We start from the raw sequence: 12,601 nt of genomic DNA on the forward strand, positions 1-12,601 counted from the left end.
CATACTGTAGAAACTTACACAGCACTATAAATCATTATCTGCACTAAAAATCATAGAATGGGTCATTACATTAAACCATCTCTTCTAATATCCCCCAGTGCCATGCCAGGCCCATGCCCTGCGGCCCCCGGCACAGAGAGGGAGGTCTAATGGCCTACTGTATTAGCGGGTTAATTGTCCTGTCGTGGTCTCCGTTGGATTGCGAGTGGAGCCCGTTTTAGTTTAATTGTGAACCTTCCCGTTCCATAACGCCCACTAAGCAGCCAGTCACTGGTGCATGGAGCTGGATTAAGTGTCGAGGAGTCCTTCATCACCCTGGAGTACTGACAGAGAGCACCACCTGCTGGCTCTCACTCTACCTGTTCTCACTGACGTACAGAAGCATACAACTCAAAGAGATCAGTCTTGGACCTGTAATATCATATATATATATGTTCAAATGATGTCTTCCCTATTGGCCTTGGGTGCTTTGGACACAGACACCAATGCCGACAAGACTCTTGATGTTGTCCTTCCTCTCCCCATCCCCCTATTTGTCCATTCTTTCAGCAATCTCCTCTACCTCTGTTCCTCTCAAATCCCTTCTACTGTGCTCCCAATAATTCATTATCACTTGTTCAAGACTCATCTATTTGAACTCAGCCACTCCCCCTGCTCCTCTCTCCCTGTGCCACTCCCTCTTTGGCATTCCTCTCCAGCATCCAGGGGATTATCCCCCGCTGTCCCTTCTCATTCTCCTCCGAGGCAGACAAGTCATTTGGAAGAGGGAGAAGCAGGGATAAAAACTGGCTCATGACCTTTTCCACCTTGTATTGAACTCCCCAGCGACACAGAGAGAAAGTGGCAATCAGCCTAGGTGGAAGTGACACCCTTATCTGAGAATGGTGGGGCTGGACTCAGAATTACAGAGGCTGTCTCCATCTGTTAGGGTGAGCCTGGTGGGGATAGGTAGCCTAACGGGTAAGACACTACAAATTTAGCAACACATACCAAACTACAGTAAAGACGACATGTTTACTAAATCACATGGGTCACAGAAATATGGAACATGGTTGAGAAAGAAAAATAACTAAACTCAGCAAAAAAAGAAATGTCCTCTCGCTGTCAACTGCGTTTATTTTCTGCAAACTTAACATGTGTAAATATTTGTATGAACATAACAAGATTCAACAACTGAGACATAAACTGAACAAGTTCCGCAGACATGTGAATAACAGAAATGGAAAAAAAGTGTCCCTGAACAAAGGGGGATCAAAATCAAAAGTAACAGTCAGTATCTGGTGTGGCCACCAGCTGCATTAAGTACTGCAGTGCATCTCCTCTTCATGGACTGCACCAGATTTGCCAGTTCTTGCTGTGAGATGTTACCCCACTCTTCCACAAAGGCACCTGCAAGTTCCCGGACATTTCTGGGGGGAATGGCCCTAGCCCTCACCTTTCGATCCAACAGGTCCCAGACGTGCTCAATGGGATTGAGATCCGGGCTCTTCGCTGGCCATGGCAGAACACTGACATTCCTGTCTTGCAGGAAATCACGCACAGAACGAGCAGTATGGCTGGTGGCATTGTCACGCTGGAGTGTCATGTCAGGATGAGCTTGCAGGAAGGGTACCACATGGGTGGAGGATGTCTTCCCTGTAACGCACAGCGTTGAGATAGCCTGCAATTACAAGAAGCTCAGTCCGATGCTGCTGTGACACACCGCCCCAGATCATGACGGACCCTCCACCTCCAAATCGATCCCGCTACAGTGTACAGGCCTCGGTGTAACGCTCATTCCTTCGATAATAAACGTGAATCCGACCATCACCCCTGGTGAAACAAAACCGCGACTCGTCAGTGAAGAGCACTTTTTGCCAGTCCTGTCTGGTCCAGCGACGTTGGGTTTGTGCCCATAGCGACGTTGTTGCCGGTGACGTCTGGTGAGGACCTGCCTTACAACAGGCCTACAAGCCCTCAGTCCAGCCTCTCTCAGCCTATTGCGGACAGTCTGAGCACTGATGGAGGGATTGTGCGTTCCTGGTGTAACTCAGGCAGTTGTTGTTGCCATCCTGTACCTGTCCCGCAGGTGTGATGTTCGGATGTACCGATTCTGTGCAGGTGTTGTTACACGTGGTCTGCCACTGCGAGGATGATCAGCTGTCCGTCCTGTCTCCCTGTAGCACTGTCTTAGGCGTCTCACAGTACGGACATTGCAATTTATTGCCCTGGCCACATCTGCAGTCCTCATACCTCCTTGCAGCATGCCTATGGCACATTCACGCAGATGAGTAGTTACCCTGGGCATCTTTCTTTTGGTGTTTTTCAGAGTCAGTAGAAAGGCCTCTTTAGTGTCCTAAGTTTTCATAACTGTGACCTTAATTGCCTACCGTCTGTAAGCTGTTAGTGTCTTAACGACCGTTCCAGAGGTGCATGTTCATTAATTGTTTATGGTTCATTGAACAAGCATGGGAAACACTGTTTAAACCCTTTACAATGAAGATCTGTGAAGTTATTTGGATTTTTACAAATTATCTTTGAAAGACAGGGTCCTGAAAAAGGGACGTTTCTTTTTTTGCTGAGTTTATGCCCATAGAAAAATGTACTATGACCCTGTTGCAACAAATAACCATTGTGGACAGTACACAGGCACTGAAAATAGTTATGGATTGAAAAACCTACAAAATGACGAGCTTGGCGGCTTCGTCAGAAACAGTAAGCCTATGTTCTCCCCTGTGCTGAAAATTAACTCTCTGATGTGTGACACTGACATTTGTATCTCTGTTGGCCGTAGTGAGACATAGCTGTGTCACAGAGGCCAGGGCTCCATGTGTGTCCATGCACTTCCTACTGAGGGGGTCTCAATTGAAATGCAGAGCCAGGTGTGCTGCTCTTGACTGCCAAGACCACAGGAGCCCCACCAACAACTGAAACAAGAAGCAGGAAGAACGCTCAAACCTGCATTTACATTTTCATATCAGCTTCATCGTCCATGGGACTGCACTGGCCTTCCTCCGGCTACCTCTACATTTTCACCACCACCATCAAAAGAGACAAGCCTGGGCAAACTCATGACTGGGACAGACCAACAGGGGTCAGTGGGTGCTCGACAGAACCATAATTATTGTGCCGTTCAGTTAAATGTGGGTTGTGGGTTTTGGGCATTTAATACATAAGTGTTTGATTGAGCAAAACAGGGTTACACAGACAAAACGTAGAACTTAGGTTACACTAAAAACCAACCAAATGCTCAACCTTGAGAAGAGCACAAGAGATGTCCGTCTCTCAACTGGAGAACATGGCGTAGCCAACCAACCCTGTGAATGTAATCAAACAGCAGCAAGCAGGGCCACTTAGGGATCCGTCATGATGAGAGGGGAGGCAGCAGTGAGACTGAGTGTAGTGTAGAGCAGCCCATGCTCAACAGTAAACTGGAGGACCCTACAGTAATTACAGTCCCATCCTGCTACAGTCACTCTATACTCAGTGGAACACAACACACCAGTTCATTATAAAGGGCTTAGTCTTACACCTGTTATTCTGTGCTAAATCCATAACTATGTTTGTATCAATGCTTAAATGTCACCAACTTTGTAAGATCAACAGATGGATGAATCAAATTTCTGACAAACACTACTGCATTGGTGAAGTGCTCCTTTCAATCCACAGAGCTCATCTTCCAGGAGTCATTTCAGCGTAAGACTATTATAAATGAAGGGCCAAAATCATTTTGTGACCACTGACCATTTCATTCCACCTCAAATTGTGGAATGTGGCTCAAAGGTCCATGTTATTGAGGATGAAAAAATGGTGTGCCTAGATTTGGAAACAAACAATAGTATGCCCTCCACTGCTGCTCTTGTACAACTGTTGTCTTGTGCAATTGCAGCTCAGAGAGCTTCAGTGCCTCTATAAGAGTCCTTGTGTTATTTCCAATCAGAAATAATAACAGTAGTTGTTGACAAGTGCAAAGAGAGAAGTTGTAATGATGATATTTGACCCATTGTTTCAAAAAGCTATAAAACCAAAACTACACAACAAACTCCCCCTATTTGATTGTGTGATCACCCATTCTTCTTCAGAACATGATGAGCATGTGCCCAGCAGATGTGTGGTAAGTAAAAGAATTGACCAAATAAAATATGCATCACTGTTAATTACAACAACTGCCATGGCCACTACATGGGCCTTCAAATTCCTTCATAAACATCCAAGTCAACAAGTGAACAGTCACATCTTAAAAGACCAGGGTCATTCTGAGAAACTGCAGTTAGAAATCAGCAGCAGGTAGATATTTTTTCTAATTGCTTTTTTGTGCTCCACACATCTCCTCCAGGTCGATGGCAGCAGACATATGGGCCTGTCTGTCTGTGATTAACATGGGAAGTGAAGAGGACAAGCTGACACATCCCCGAAACCCTTGAGCAGATCCCCTCTCTCCTCCTCCAGTCTGATCCCACTGATTCCATAGGGAATTTACATTTTAATAAGTAGAGCTGCTTGGTGCCTCTGCATCAGAATGCAAGCTCAGACAAAAACAGCAGGTGACCGCTCCCCGAGTGTTCAGAGCAACCCACCTAGACAATGCACATCTCATATCAGAACAGGACCGCAGACAGGCACAAAGCATGCTAAGACAGTTCAAACACTTTAGAATGATCTCCTTACAGTATTAGTGTCTTTGTTATAATGACCTGATCATATGTGTGCTATACAATATAACACGTACATCATCAGTGCCAGATGTTAAGCTCATACTATGTTCAGAACACCTTATCAACATCCAACTAAAACACAAAGGCCAGGTATCATATCAAATTGTATTTATCACATGCTTCGTAGACAACGAGTGTAGACTAACAGTGAAATGCTTACTGACGGGTGCTTTTCCACCAATGCAGAAATAGAAATAGTGACACAGTGAATAAAGAGAAAATAATGAGTAAAAATAACATGGCTATATATAGGGAGTAGAAAATAACTTGGCTATATACAGGGAGTAGAAAATAACATGGCTATATACTGGGAGTGCCAGTACCGACTCGATGTACAGGGGTACGAGGTAATTGGGAAACCTATGTACTGTATATATATGCTTCCCATCCAAAACATTTTGGGACAGTTTATGCATATAACTACATTTTGTGAGGTTTTCAAGTGTCTGGGATTAGGGCCTGGTCCCGGGTGAGCAGTATGTCCTGCGCGGCCAGGTCATTGAAGTAGAACTCTTTTTCCAAATCGAGGTTGATTATCGCTGTTCTGATGTCCAAATTTCCGGTCATAGGAAACGATGGCGCAAACATTACATACAAAAACAGTTACGATCAGCGGCAAAAAAAACACAGAAAATAGCATAATTGGAACCCGTAAAACTTAGTCGGGAGATGGAACGGCATGGGAAGCTATTCTCGCCTTCCCGGAAACAGAAAGTTTAGAGCTCACAGTAGAGGGAATAGCAGCAGCCAATGACATTTCCCTTTACACCCAAACAAAATGTTATGTTAACAGTTTACTTTCATTTGCATGTGGATTAGCTACCACTTCATACTATCTCAATGCCCTAGCAGCAAACTCTAGTAGAGCAATAGCCCTGTGAAATCCACCTCCAGATGTCTCTTAGACATTTGACTTACCCTAAGAATAGTGTCAGCTCCCGGCGAGCAGTCAGCTAAAGGACTCTGCTTCCCCTTGATCGATAACTATTGAACATGCCAAAAGCAATCAACACCAATTCACAGTGTGCATGTTGACGAGTGTGCAGAGCTTATCAAAACTGTAGGGCTAAGAGAGACAATGCCTCCTGTTTTCCATAATTATTCTGAACAAACATATAAACGCAACATGCAACAATTTCACATATTTTACTGAGTTACAGTTCTTATAAGGAAATCAGTCAATTGAAATGAATTCATTAGACCCTAATCTATCGATTTCACGACTGGGCAGGGGTGCAGCCATGGGTAGGCCTGGTAGGGCATAGGCCCGCCCTCTTGGGAGCCAGGCCCAGCCAATCAGAATATGCTATTCCCCACAAAATGTATTTATTACAGACAGAAATACTCCTGTTTCATCAGCTGTCCAGAGGGCTGGTCTCAGACAATCCCACAGCTGAAGAAGCCAGATGTAGAGGTCCTGGGCTGGCATGGTTACACGTGGTCTGCAGTTGTGAGACTGGTTGGACGTACTTCCAATTTCAACAAAAACAACATTTGAGGCAGATTATGGTAGAGAACTGAACATTAAATTCTCTGGCAAGAGCTCTGGTGGGCATTCCTGCAGCCATCATGCCAATTGAACTCTCCCTCAAAACTTGAGACATCTGTGGCATTGTGTTGTAACAAAACTGCACATTTTAGAGCAGGCTTTTATTGTCCACAGTACAAGGCACACCAGTGTAATGATCATGCTGTTAAATCAACTTCTTGATATGCCACACCTGGGCCTCCCGGGTGGCGCAGTGGTCTAAGGCCATGCCACCAGAGATTCTGGGTTCGAGTCCAGGCTCTGTCGCAGCCGGCCGCGACTGGGAGGCCCATGGGGCGGCGCACAATTGGCCCAGCATCGTTAGGGAGGGTTTGGCCGGCAGGGATATCCTTGTCTCATCGCGCACTAGCGACTCCTGTGGCGGGCCGGGCGCAGTGCACGCTGACCAGGTCGCCAGGTGTTTCCTCCGACACATTGGTGCGGCTGGCTTCCGGGTTGGATGGGCATTGTGTGAAGAAGCAGTGTGGCTTGGTTGGGTTGTGTTTCGGAGGACGCATGGCTCTCGACCTTCGCCTCTCCCGAGTCCGTACGGGAGTTGCAGCAATGAGACAAGACTGTAACTACTACCAATTGGATACCATGAAATTGGGGTGAAAAAAGGGGGTAAAACTAATTTAGAATAAAAAAAATTCAAAAGATATGCCACAGGTGGATGGATTATCTTGGCAAACTAGAAATGCTCACTAACAGGGATGTGAACAAATTTGTGCACCAAATTTGAGAGAAATAAGCTTTTTGTACATGTGGAATGTTTCTGGGATCTTTTATTTTATTTTTTTTATACAAAAATATAAACGCAACAAGTACCTCAGGCCAATTCACAGCCCCTCAACTCTGGCTGTATGGCCAAGCACTGCAGCACACTGGGAATTAACAAATAGGTCTGGTTACAATAACGCTATTCATGAATTATATAGAAAGAATCATCAGTTGTAGAAGAGTATTTACACTGTAGAGATAATTACATTCCCACAAAAACATGTTTTCAATGGATGTAAGCATGCAATCCTTGAAATTATAGGTTCAGATTGTAACAAAAACAGATATGTAAATCTATTAAATCTAATTCATAAGCATAAGGTCTGAGGCAATTGTTAAATATATGCTCAATAAAGAACAAGTCCTAACAATTAAACTTCTGATAAATCCTGAAGATTTGTGATAATGTTCAAACTACACACAAATTCTTGTGCACATTAATTATAAATGAGCCCCCTGGTTAAATTCTGACAGTGATAAAAGGGCAAATGTTGCCTATCAATAGCAGCCGCTTGTTCCCATGATCAATTTTAAACAGCCCCTGACCAGACGCAATAGCCCAGAGCCTGTGGTCATTCCCCTCCCTCCCTTTCTATTCAAAACCAGCATTTGCAATCAATTTAGCTGAACCGAAGCCACTGACCCGTTCTAACAGCAGCTATTTCGTCAGGCACCACATTCTCATAAACATTTGTATTTTTATGGATTCAACATTCACATGTGCAAAAGTCTTAAAATCCCAAGCGGCTAACATTAGAAAGTTCCAAAGAATGCTATAACTTTGATTAGACAAGGTTTTATTTATTTTCATTACTTCATACTATGTTTACATTCAGAAAAGTAGCTAGCATGAAGGTCCAAAGCAGTGCAGTGCAGCACAGCCAGGGCACATCAGCTGCCCCAGCACAATCAATCAGCCATCCAGGCCTCTCAGACATCCTGAATGCTAATTGATTAAGTAAATCCAGTCATTAAGCCCAGTGAGGGCCTCTAAAGTAAACACATTGAGTTGTGTAGTTTAGTCGGGCATCAATGGCCACCTCTACGGGACGACAACAGAGAGTGCAGCAGGATGCCTGGAGAACAGAAGGGAGGAGGGGAAGAAAAGGGATGGTTAAATCACACTGAATGAGAGCATAGATAAAGTATTCCATCTCTTTTCTTTTTCAGAGACAATGAATGCAGATAGTCTAGTGGTGGACTTTACCTGTAGCCACAGAGACATTGAGGGACTCGACCCCAGGGTGCAGATCTCTGCGGGATGGGATGGTGAGCATGACCTCACACTGCAGACGCAGCTCCCGGGACAAACCTTCCCCTTCACCACCTGAGTGAGGACACAGCAGGGTGGAGTTAGGAAAGCGAAAGCAAATAAAACTCACACGCATGGTCCATGGACACGCACAGGAAATACTTACCCATCAGCAGAAGCGTAGGTTTGGTCATCTGGAATTTGGAACATTTCATGACAGGAACATGGGAGTTCTCTGCTTCAGCTCCCACTGTGCCAATAACCTGCCAGCCTTGTGCCATTTTCACCTGCACAGAACAGACCCTGGTCATCAGCTAGTGAGTACTATCAAATAGCATCAACCCCCTAACAGTTGACGTTTACAGGTAACTTCCAAAATAAAGGAAACACCAACATAGTGTCTCTATAGAGCGTTAGGCCACCACTAGCATCCAGAACAGTATCAATGGGCCTTGGCATAGAGTTTCAGACACTTGTAGAATCTATTGGAGGGATGCAACACCATTCAACCACGAGAAATTATAATTTGGTGTTTTATTGATGGAAAACACTTTCTTCGGCACCGCTCCAGAATCTCCCATAAATGTTCAATTGCGTTGAGTTCTGGTGACACACACCCTTTAAACCCCCTATGCTCCTTTGAGACCCCTCTTTCAAAGTCACAGATCTCTTCTTCTACCCACAGTAGCCTAAATAATGGGCAACTGGACAATTTTATACATGACCCTGTTAAATGTTTAACTTAGGATTCACATCTGCTTTCAATGTACAGTGCCTTCAGAAAGTATTCATACCCCTTGACTTATTCCACATTTTGTTGTGTACAGCCTGAATTCAAAATGGATTACATTTTAGTTTTTTCCTCACCCATCTACACACAATACCCCATAATGACAAAATGAAAACATGTTTTTGAAAATGTATTGAAAATGAAATACAGAGATATCATTTATGTAAGTATTCACACCCCTGAGCCAATACATGTTAGAATCACCTTTGGCAGCGCTTACAGCTGTGAGTCTTTCTGGGTAAGTCTCTAAGAGCTTTGGACACATGGATTGTAAAATATTTGTCCATGATTCTTTTAAAAATCAGCTCTGTCAAAGTGGTTGTTGATCATTACTACACCCATTTTCAAGGCTTGCCATAGATTTTTAAGCAGATTTAACTCAGGATCATTCATTGACTTCTTGGTAAGCAACTCCACTGTAGATTTGGTCTTGTGTATTAGGTTATTGTCTTTCTGAAAGGTGAATTCATCTCCCATTGTCAGGTGGAAAGCAGACTGAACCAGGTTTTCCTGTAGGATTTTGCCTGTGCTTAGCTCCATTCCATTTCTTTCTTCTCCTGAAAAACTCCCCAGTCCTTCAAAATTGCAAACAAACCCATACAATTATGCAGCCACCACTATGCTTGACAATATGGAGAGTGGTACTGAGTAATGAGTTATATTTGCCCCAAACAAAACACTTTGTACTCAGGACAAAAAGTTAATTGCTTTGCCACATTTTTAGCAGTATTACTTTAGTGCCTTGTTGCAAACAGGATGCATATTCTGTACAGGCTTCCTTCTTTCTTTTCACTCAGTCAATTAGGTTAGTATAATGGAGTAACTTGTGGAGTAAGTACAAAGTTTTCTATCACAGCCATTAAAACTGTTTTAAAGTCACCATTGTGAAATCTCTGAGCGGTTTCCTTCCTCTCCAGCAACTGAGTTAGGAAGGACACCTGTGTCTTTGTAGGTACTGGGTGTATCAATACACCATCCAAACTGCCCAACTCAGATACCTTCCATGCAACGTATGTGATTTGTTAAGCACATTCTTACTTCTGAACCAATTTAGACTTGCCAGAACAAAAGGGGTTTAAATAACATAATTCCACTTTGACATTATGGGGTATTGTGTGTAGGCCAGTGACAAAAAAATGCAACAAAAAAAGTCAAGGAGTATGAATACTTTCTGAAGTCACTGTACTTTCATCCCTCATTTACTCATTTATCCCTCATTTACTCAAGTGTTTCCTTTGTTTTGGCAGTTACCTGTAGGTCAAAACAGCTAACAGTAAAGACAAAGGTAAAAACACATTCAGAAAATACTCAAGCCAAATAGTGATATTCTGAAAGTATGCTGACCAGTGCATGGCCAGGCTAAAATGCATTAGGACAGGTACAGTACCTTCAGCATATCCGCGAGGCTGTCATAGCCATACACTCTCATGACCTCCATTACACCCGAGCTGGCCTTACTCACAACTGGTGTCAACGGACAGCTAGAAGCAAAGAGACACCACATATTACAGCCATAAACTCAATAAATTATTTCTTAGTCTTACAAAACAAAGTTAGATCTTGAATATTGGGTTTGGCTACCTGTTACGAAGACTGCTAGCAACTCCGTCCACCCCAAGAAAATATGCAGAACGCAGGATGGCACCAAGGTTCATTGGGTCCTGCACTCCATCTAGGACTAGCCAGATGGGGATGTGACTGCTGTCCCCAGGGGGCTTGGAGGTCTTGTCCTCTTTGAGGAAACCCAAACAACTGGCCTGTAGGCATAAGCCCTGGTGAACCCCTCCTGAGCACATCTTGTTCAAGTCCTTCTTACTAACCCTCTGGATCGGCACACCCTGTCTATGGGCCTCCTCACACACCTGTCGTACAGAGGCCCTACGAGAGGCCTCACCCTCCTTCACAAACAACCTGTGTGCATTCCTTCTGCCCTGGGTGAGAGCCAGGAGACAGGGAGACACACCAAACAATGTCTCATAATTCCTGTGTTCTTCTTTGGACAGTCTTTCTCTCGAGTCCTTCACTAGCCTCTCACACTCCTCTGGAAAGTCATCCAGGCTGAGCTTCCGGAGCTCAGATGACATTCTGCTGTCTGTATTTGCTTTCCTCTCCCGTTGGATTGGGGCACCTCTCTGGAACTCAGATGATACTCTGCTGTCTGCATTGGGCTTCCTCTCCCGGGATACTGAGGTCTCTTTCCTCCAGACATTTCTGGAGGCTGGAGTCTCTGGGTCATCCTTTATGTCTTCAGACTGACCTTCGGCTTTGTACTTTACTACTTCAGACACAGCAGGCATGTGTCGCATTCCAGAGCTGGTTATAGCACTGCGTCGCCACCTCTCTGCTGGTTTGGCTCTGCTGTCCTTAGGCCAGAGGAGAGCACTAGCGCAATGGTAGGACGCAAAGTGACAACCCACTCTCATGTCTGACTCTGATACCAAATTCAACAGTCTACTGTTGACGAACATCCTGGAACACTGACAAGCCAAATTCCAAGTCCCCATGTTCTTAAGATGAAAATACATAAATGTCTCTATAGTTACTGTGACTGGATGGTCAACTTTGAGGAAACTGGATTATGGCAATTAAATAAACGAGCGCCTACCAGCATCAGTCACGCAGATGTCCTTCGGCAAAGCATGGCAAGCTAGCTAACGTAGCTAACTTAGTCAACTTGTTAAAACGTATGCAGACTGGACACCACGTCGTAAAAACAAAACTTTAACATATAATATTGCCTGAATTAAAACTACATATTACGCTAATTCGTTTCAGTTTATGCTTTTCTAAAAATCCAGACCAATATCATTCAACATCTACTCCAGGTGCTACCCAGCGTGATTTCAAGACTCCGCCTCCTCCAGGAAGTAAACTATATATTTTCTTCATCCTTCAGAGGGTGAACATACCTAGTACCATAATCAACACTACCCTCTAACGTTCATTTATGATATTGCATGTCCACACGTTATGTCATGAAACAGACTTTAAAATTGTAGTTTTTTTTCTTCAGTTGTATTATTATACTTTGGGGTAAGTGTGCCTCACGGAATAATCTTATTTTACCTTTCCATCTAATGATTGAGAGTGAATATTATCTAACAAGATCACAGCTCACCCATTCACACAGACAAAGGCAGGCCCTAGCTGTTGCAGCAGGTGCAACCACATTGTTGAGTAGTTTTTAAGTTATGAGAGCCCCCCTGAGACTAAGCAAAAGTTCAGGGCCCAGTTTACCAAAAGCTTCTTAAGGCAAAATTCATAATTAGAACCTTCGTAGAAGCATCATTAAATCTCAGAGCTGTTTCACCAAACCATCGTTATTAACTTTGCACTTAAACGCTATTTTTTAAATTATTTTATTTAAAATTTTTAAATTTAACTAGGCAGGTCTGATGGCTGCCCCAAACCACTCATAGAACAGTTAAGTGCATCATTGCATGTTTTTTTTTTGCCGTCCCGTGTCACTTTATACACAGAAGATCTCCGCTAAGCATTGAATCACATGGTTTACCTGTCTCTCTGTGACCACTGATAACTTCAGAACAAAGTTGACT

The 12,601-nt window shown here is 43.8% G+C and overlaps 1 protein-coding gene across 1 annotated transcript; it reads right to left on the bottom strand.

Annotated features, from left to right (window-relative positions):
- Positions 1-6,990: 6,990 nt before the first annotated feature.
- mrm1 (mitochondrial rRNA methyltransferase 1 homolog (S. cerevisiae)) lies at positions 6,991-11,893 on the bottom strand. Its single transcript, XM_038988870.1, has 5 exons — positions 10,626-11,893; positions 10,432-10,525; positions 8,421-8,541; positions 8,210-8,329; positions 6,991-8,078 (listed from the first exon to the last, which is right to left on the bottom strand). Exons 1-5 carry the CDS (start codon positions 11,567-11,569, stop codon positions 8,032-8,034), a joined length of 1,326 nt encoding a protein of 441 aa, XP_038844798.1. The 5' UTR covers positions 11,570-11,893; the 3' UTR covers positions 6,991-8,031.
- Positions 11,894-12,601: the final 708 nt, after the last annotated feature.

Source organism: Salvelinus namaycush, chromosome 3 (assembly GCF_016432855.1).
Source record: "Salvelinus namaycush isolate Seneca chromosome 3, SaNama_1.0, whole genome shotgun sequence".
Classification (NCBI taxonomy): Eukaryota; Metazoa; Chordata; class Actinopteri; order Salmoniformes; family Salmonidae; genus Salvelinus; species Salvelinus namaycush.

Excerpts from the sequence above, each read along its gene's own strand:
- mrm1 (XM_038988870.1), bottom strand. The coding sequence starts at position 11,569 with ATGTATTTTCATCTTAAGAACATGGGGACTTGGAATTTGGCTTGTCAG. Across the intron at positions 8,330-8,420 it reads ACCTACGCTTCTGCTGATGG|GTGGTGAAGGGGAAGGTTTG; the intron begins GTAAGTATTTCC and ends GTCCTCACTCAG. Across the intron at positions 8,079-8,209 it reads CAATGTCTCTGTGGCTACAG|GCATCCTGCTGCACTCTCTG; the intron begins GTAAAGTCCACC and ends TCTGTTCTCCAG.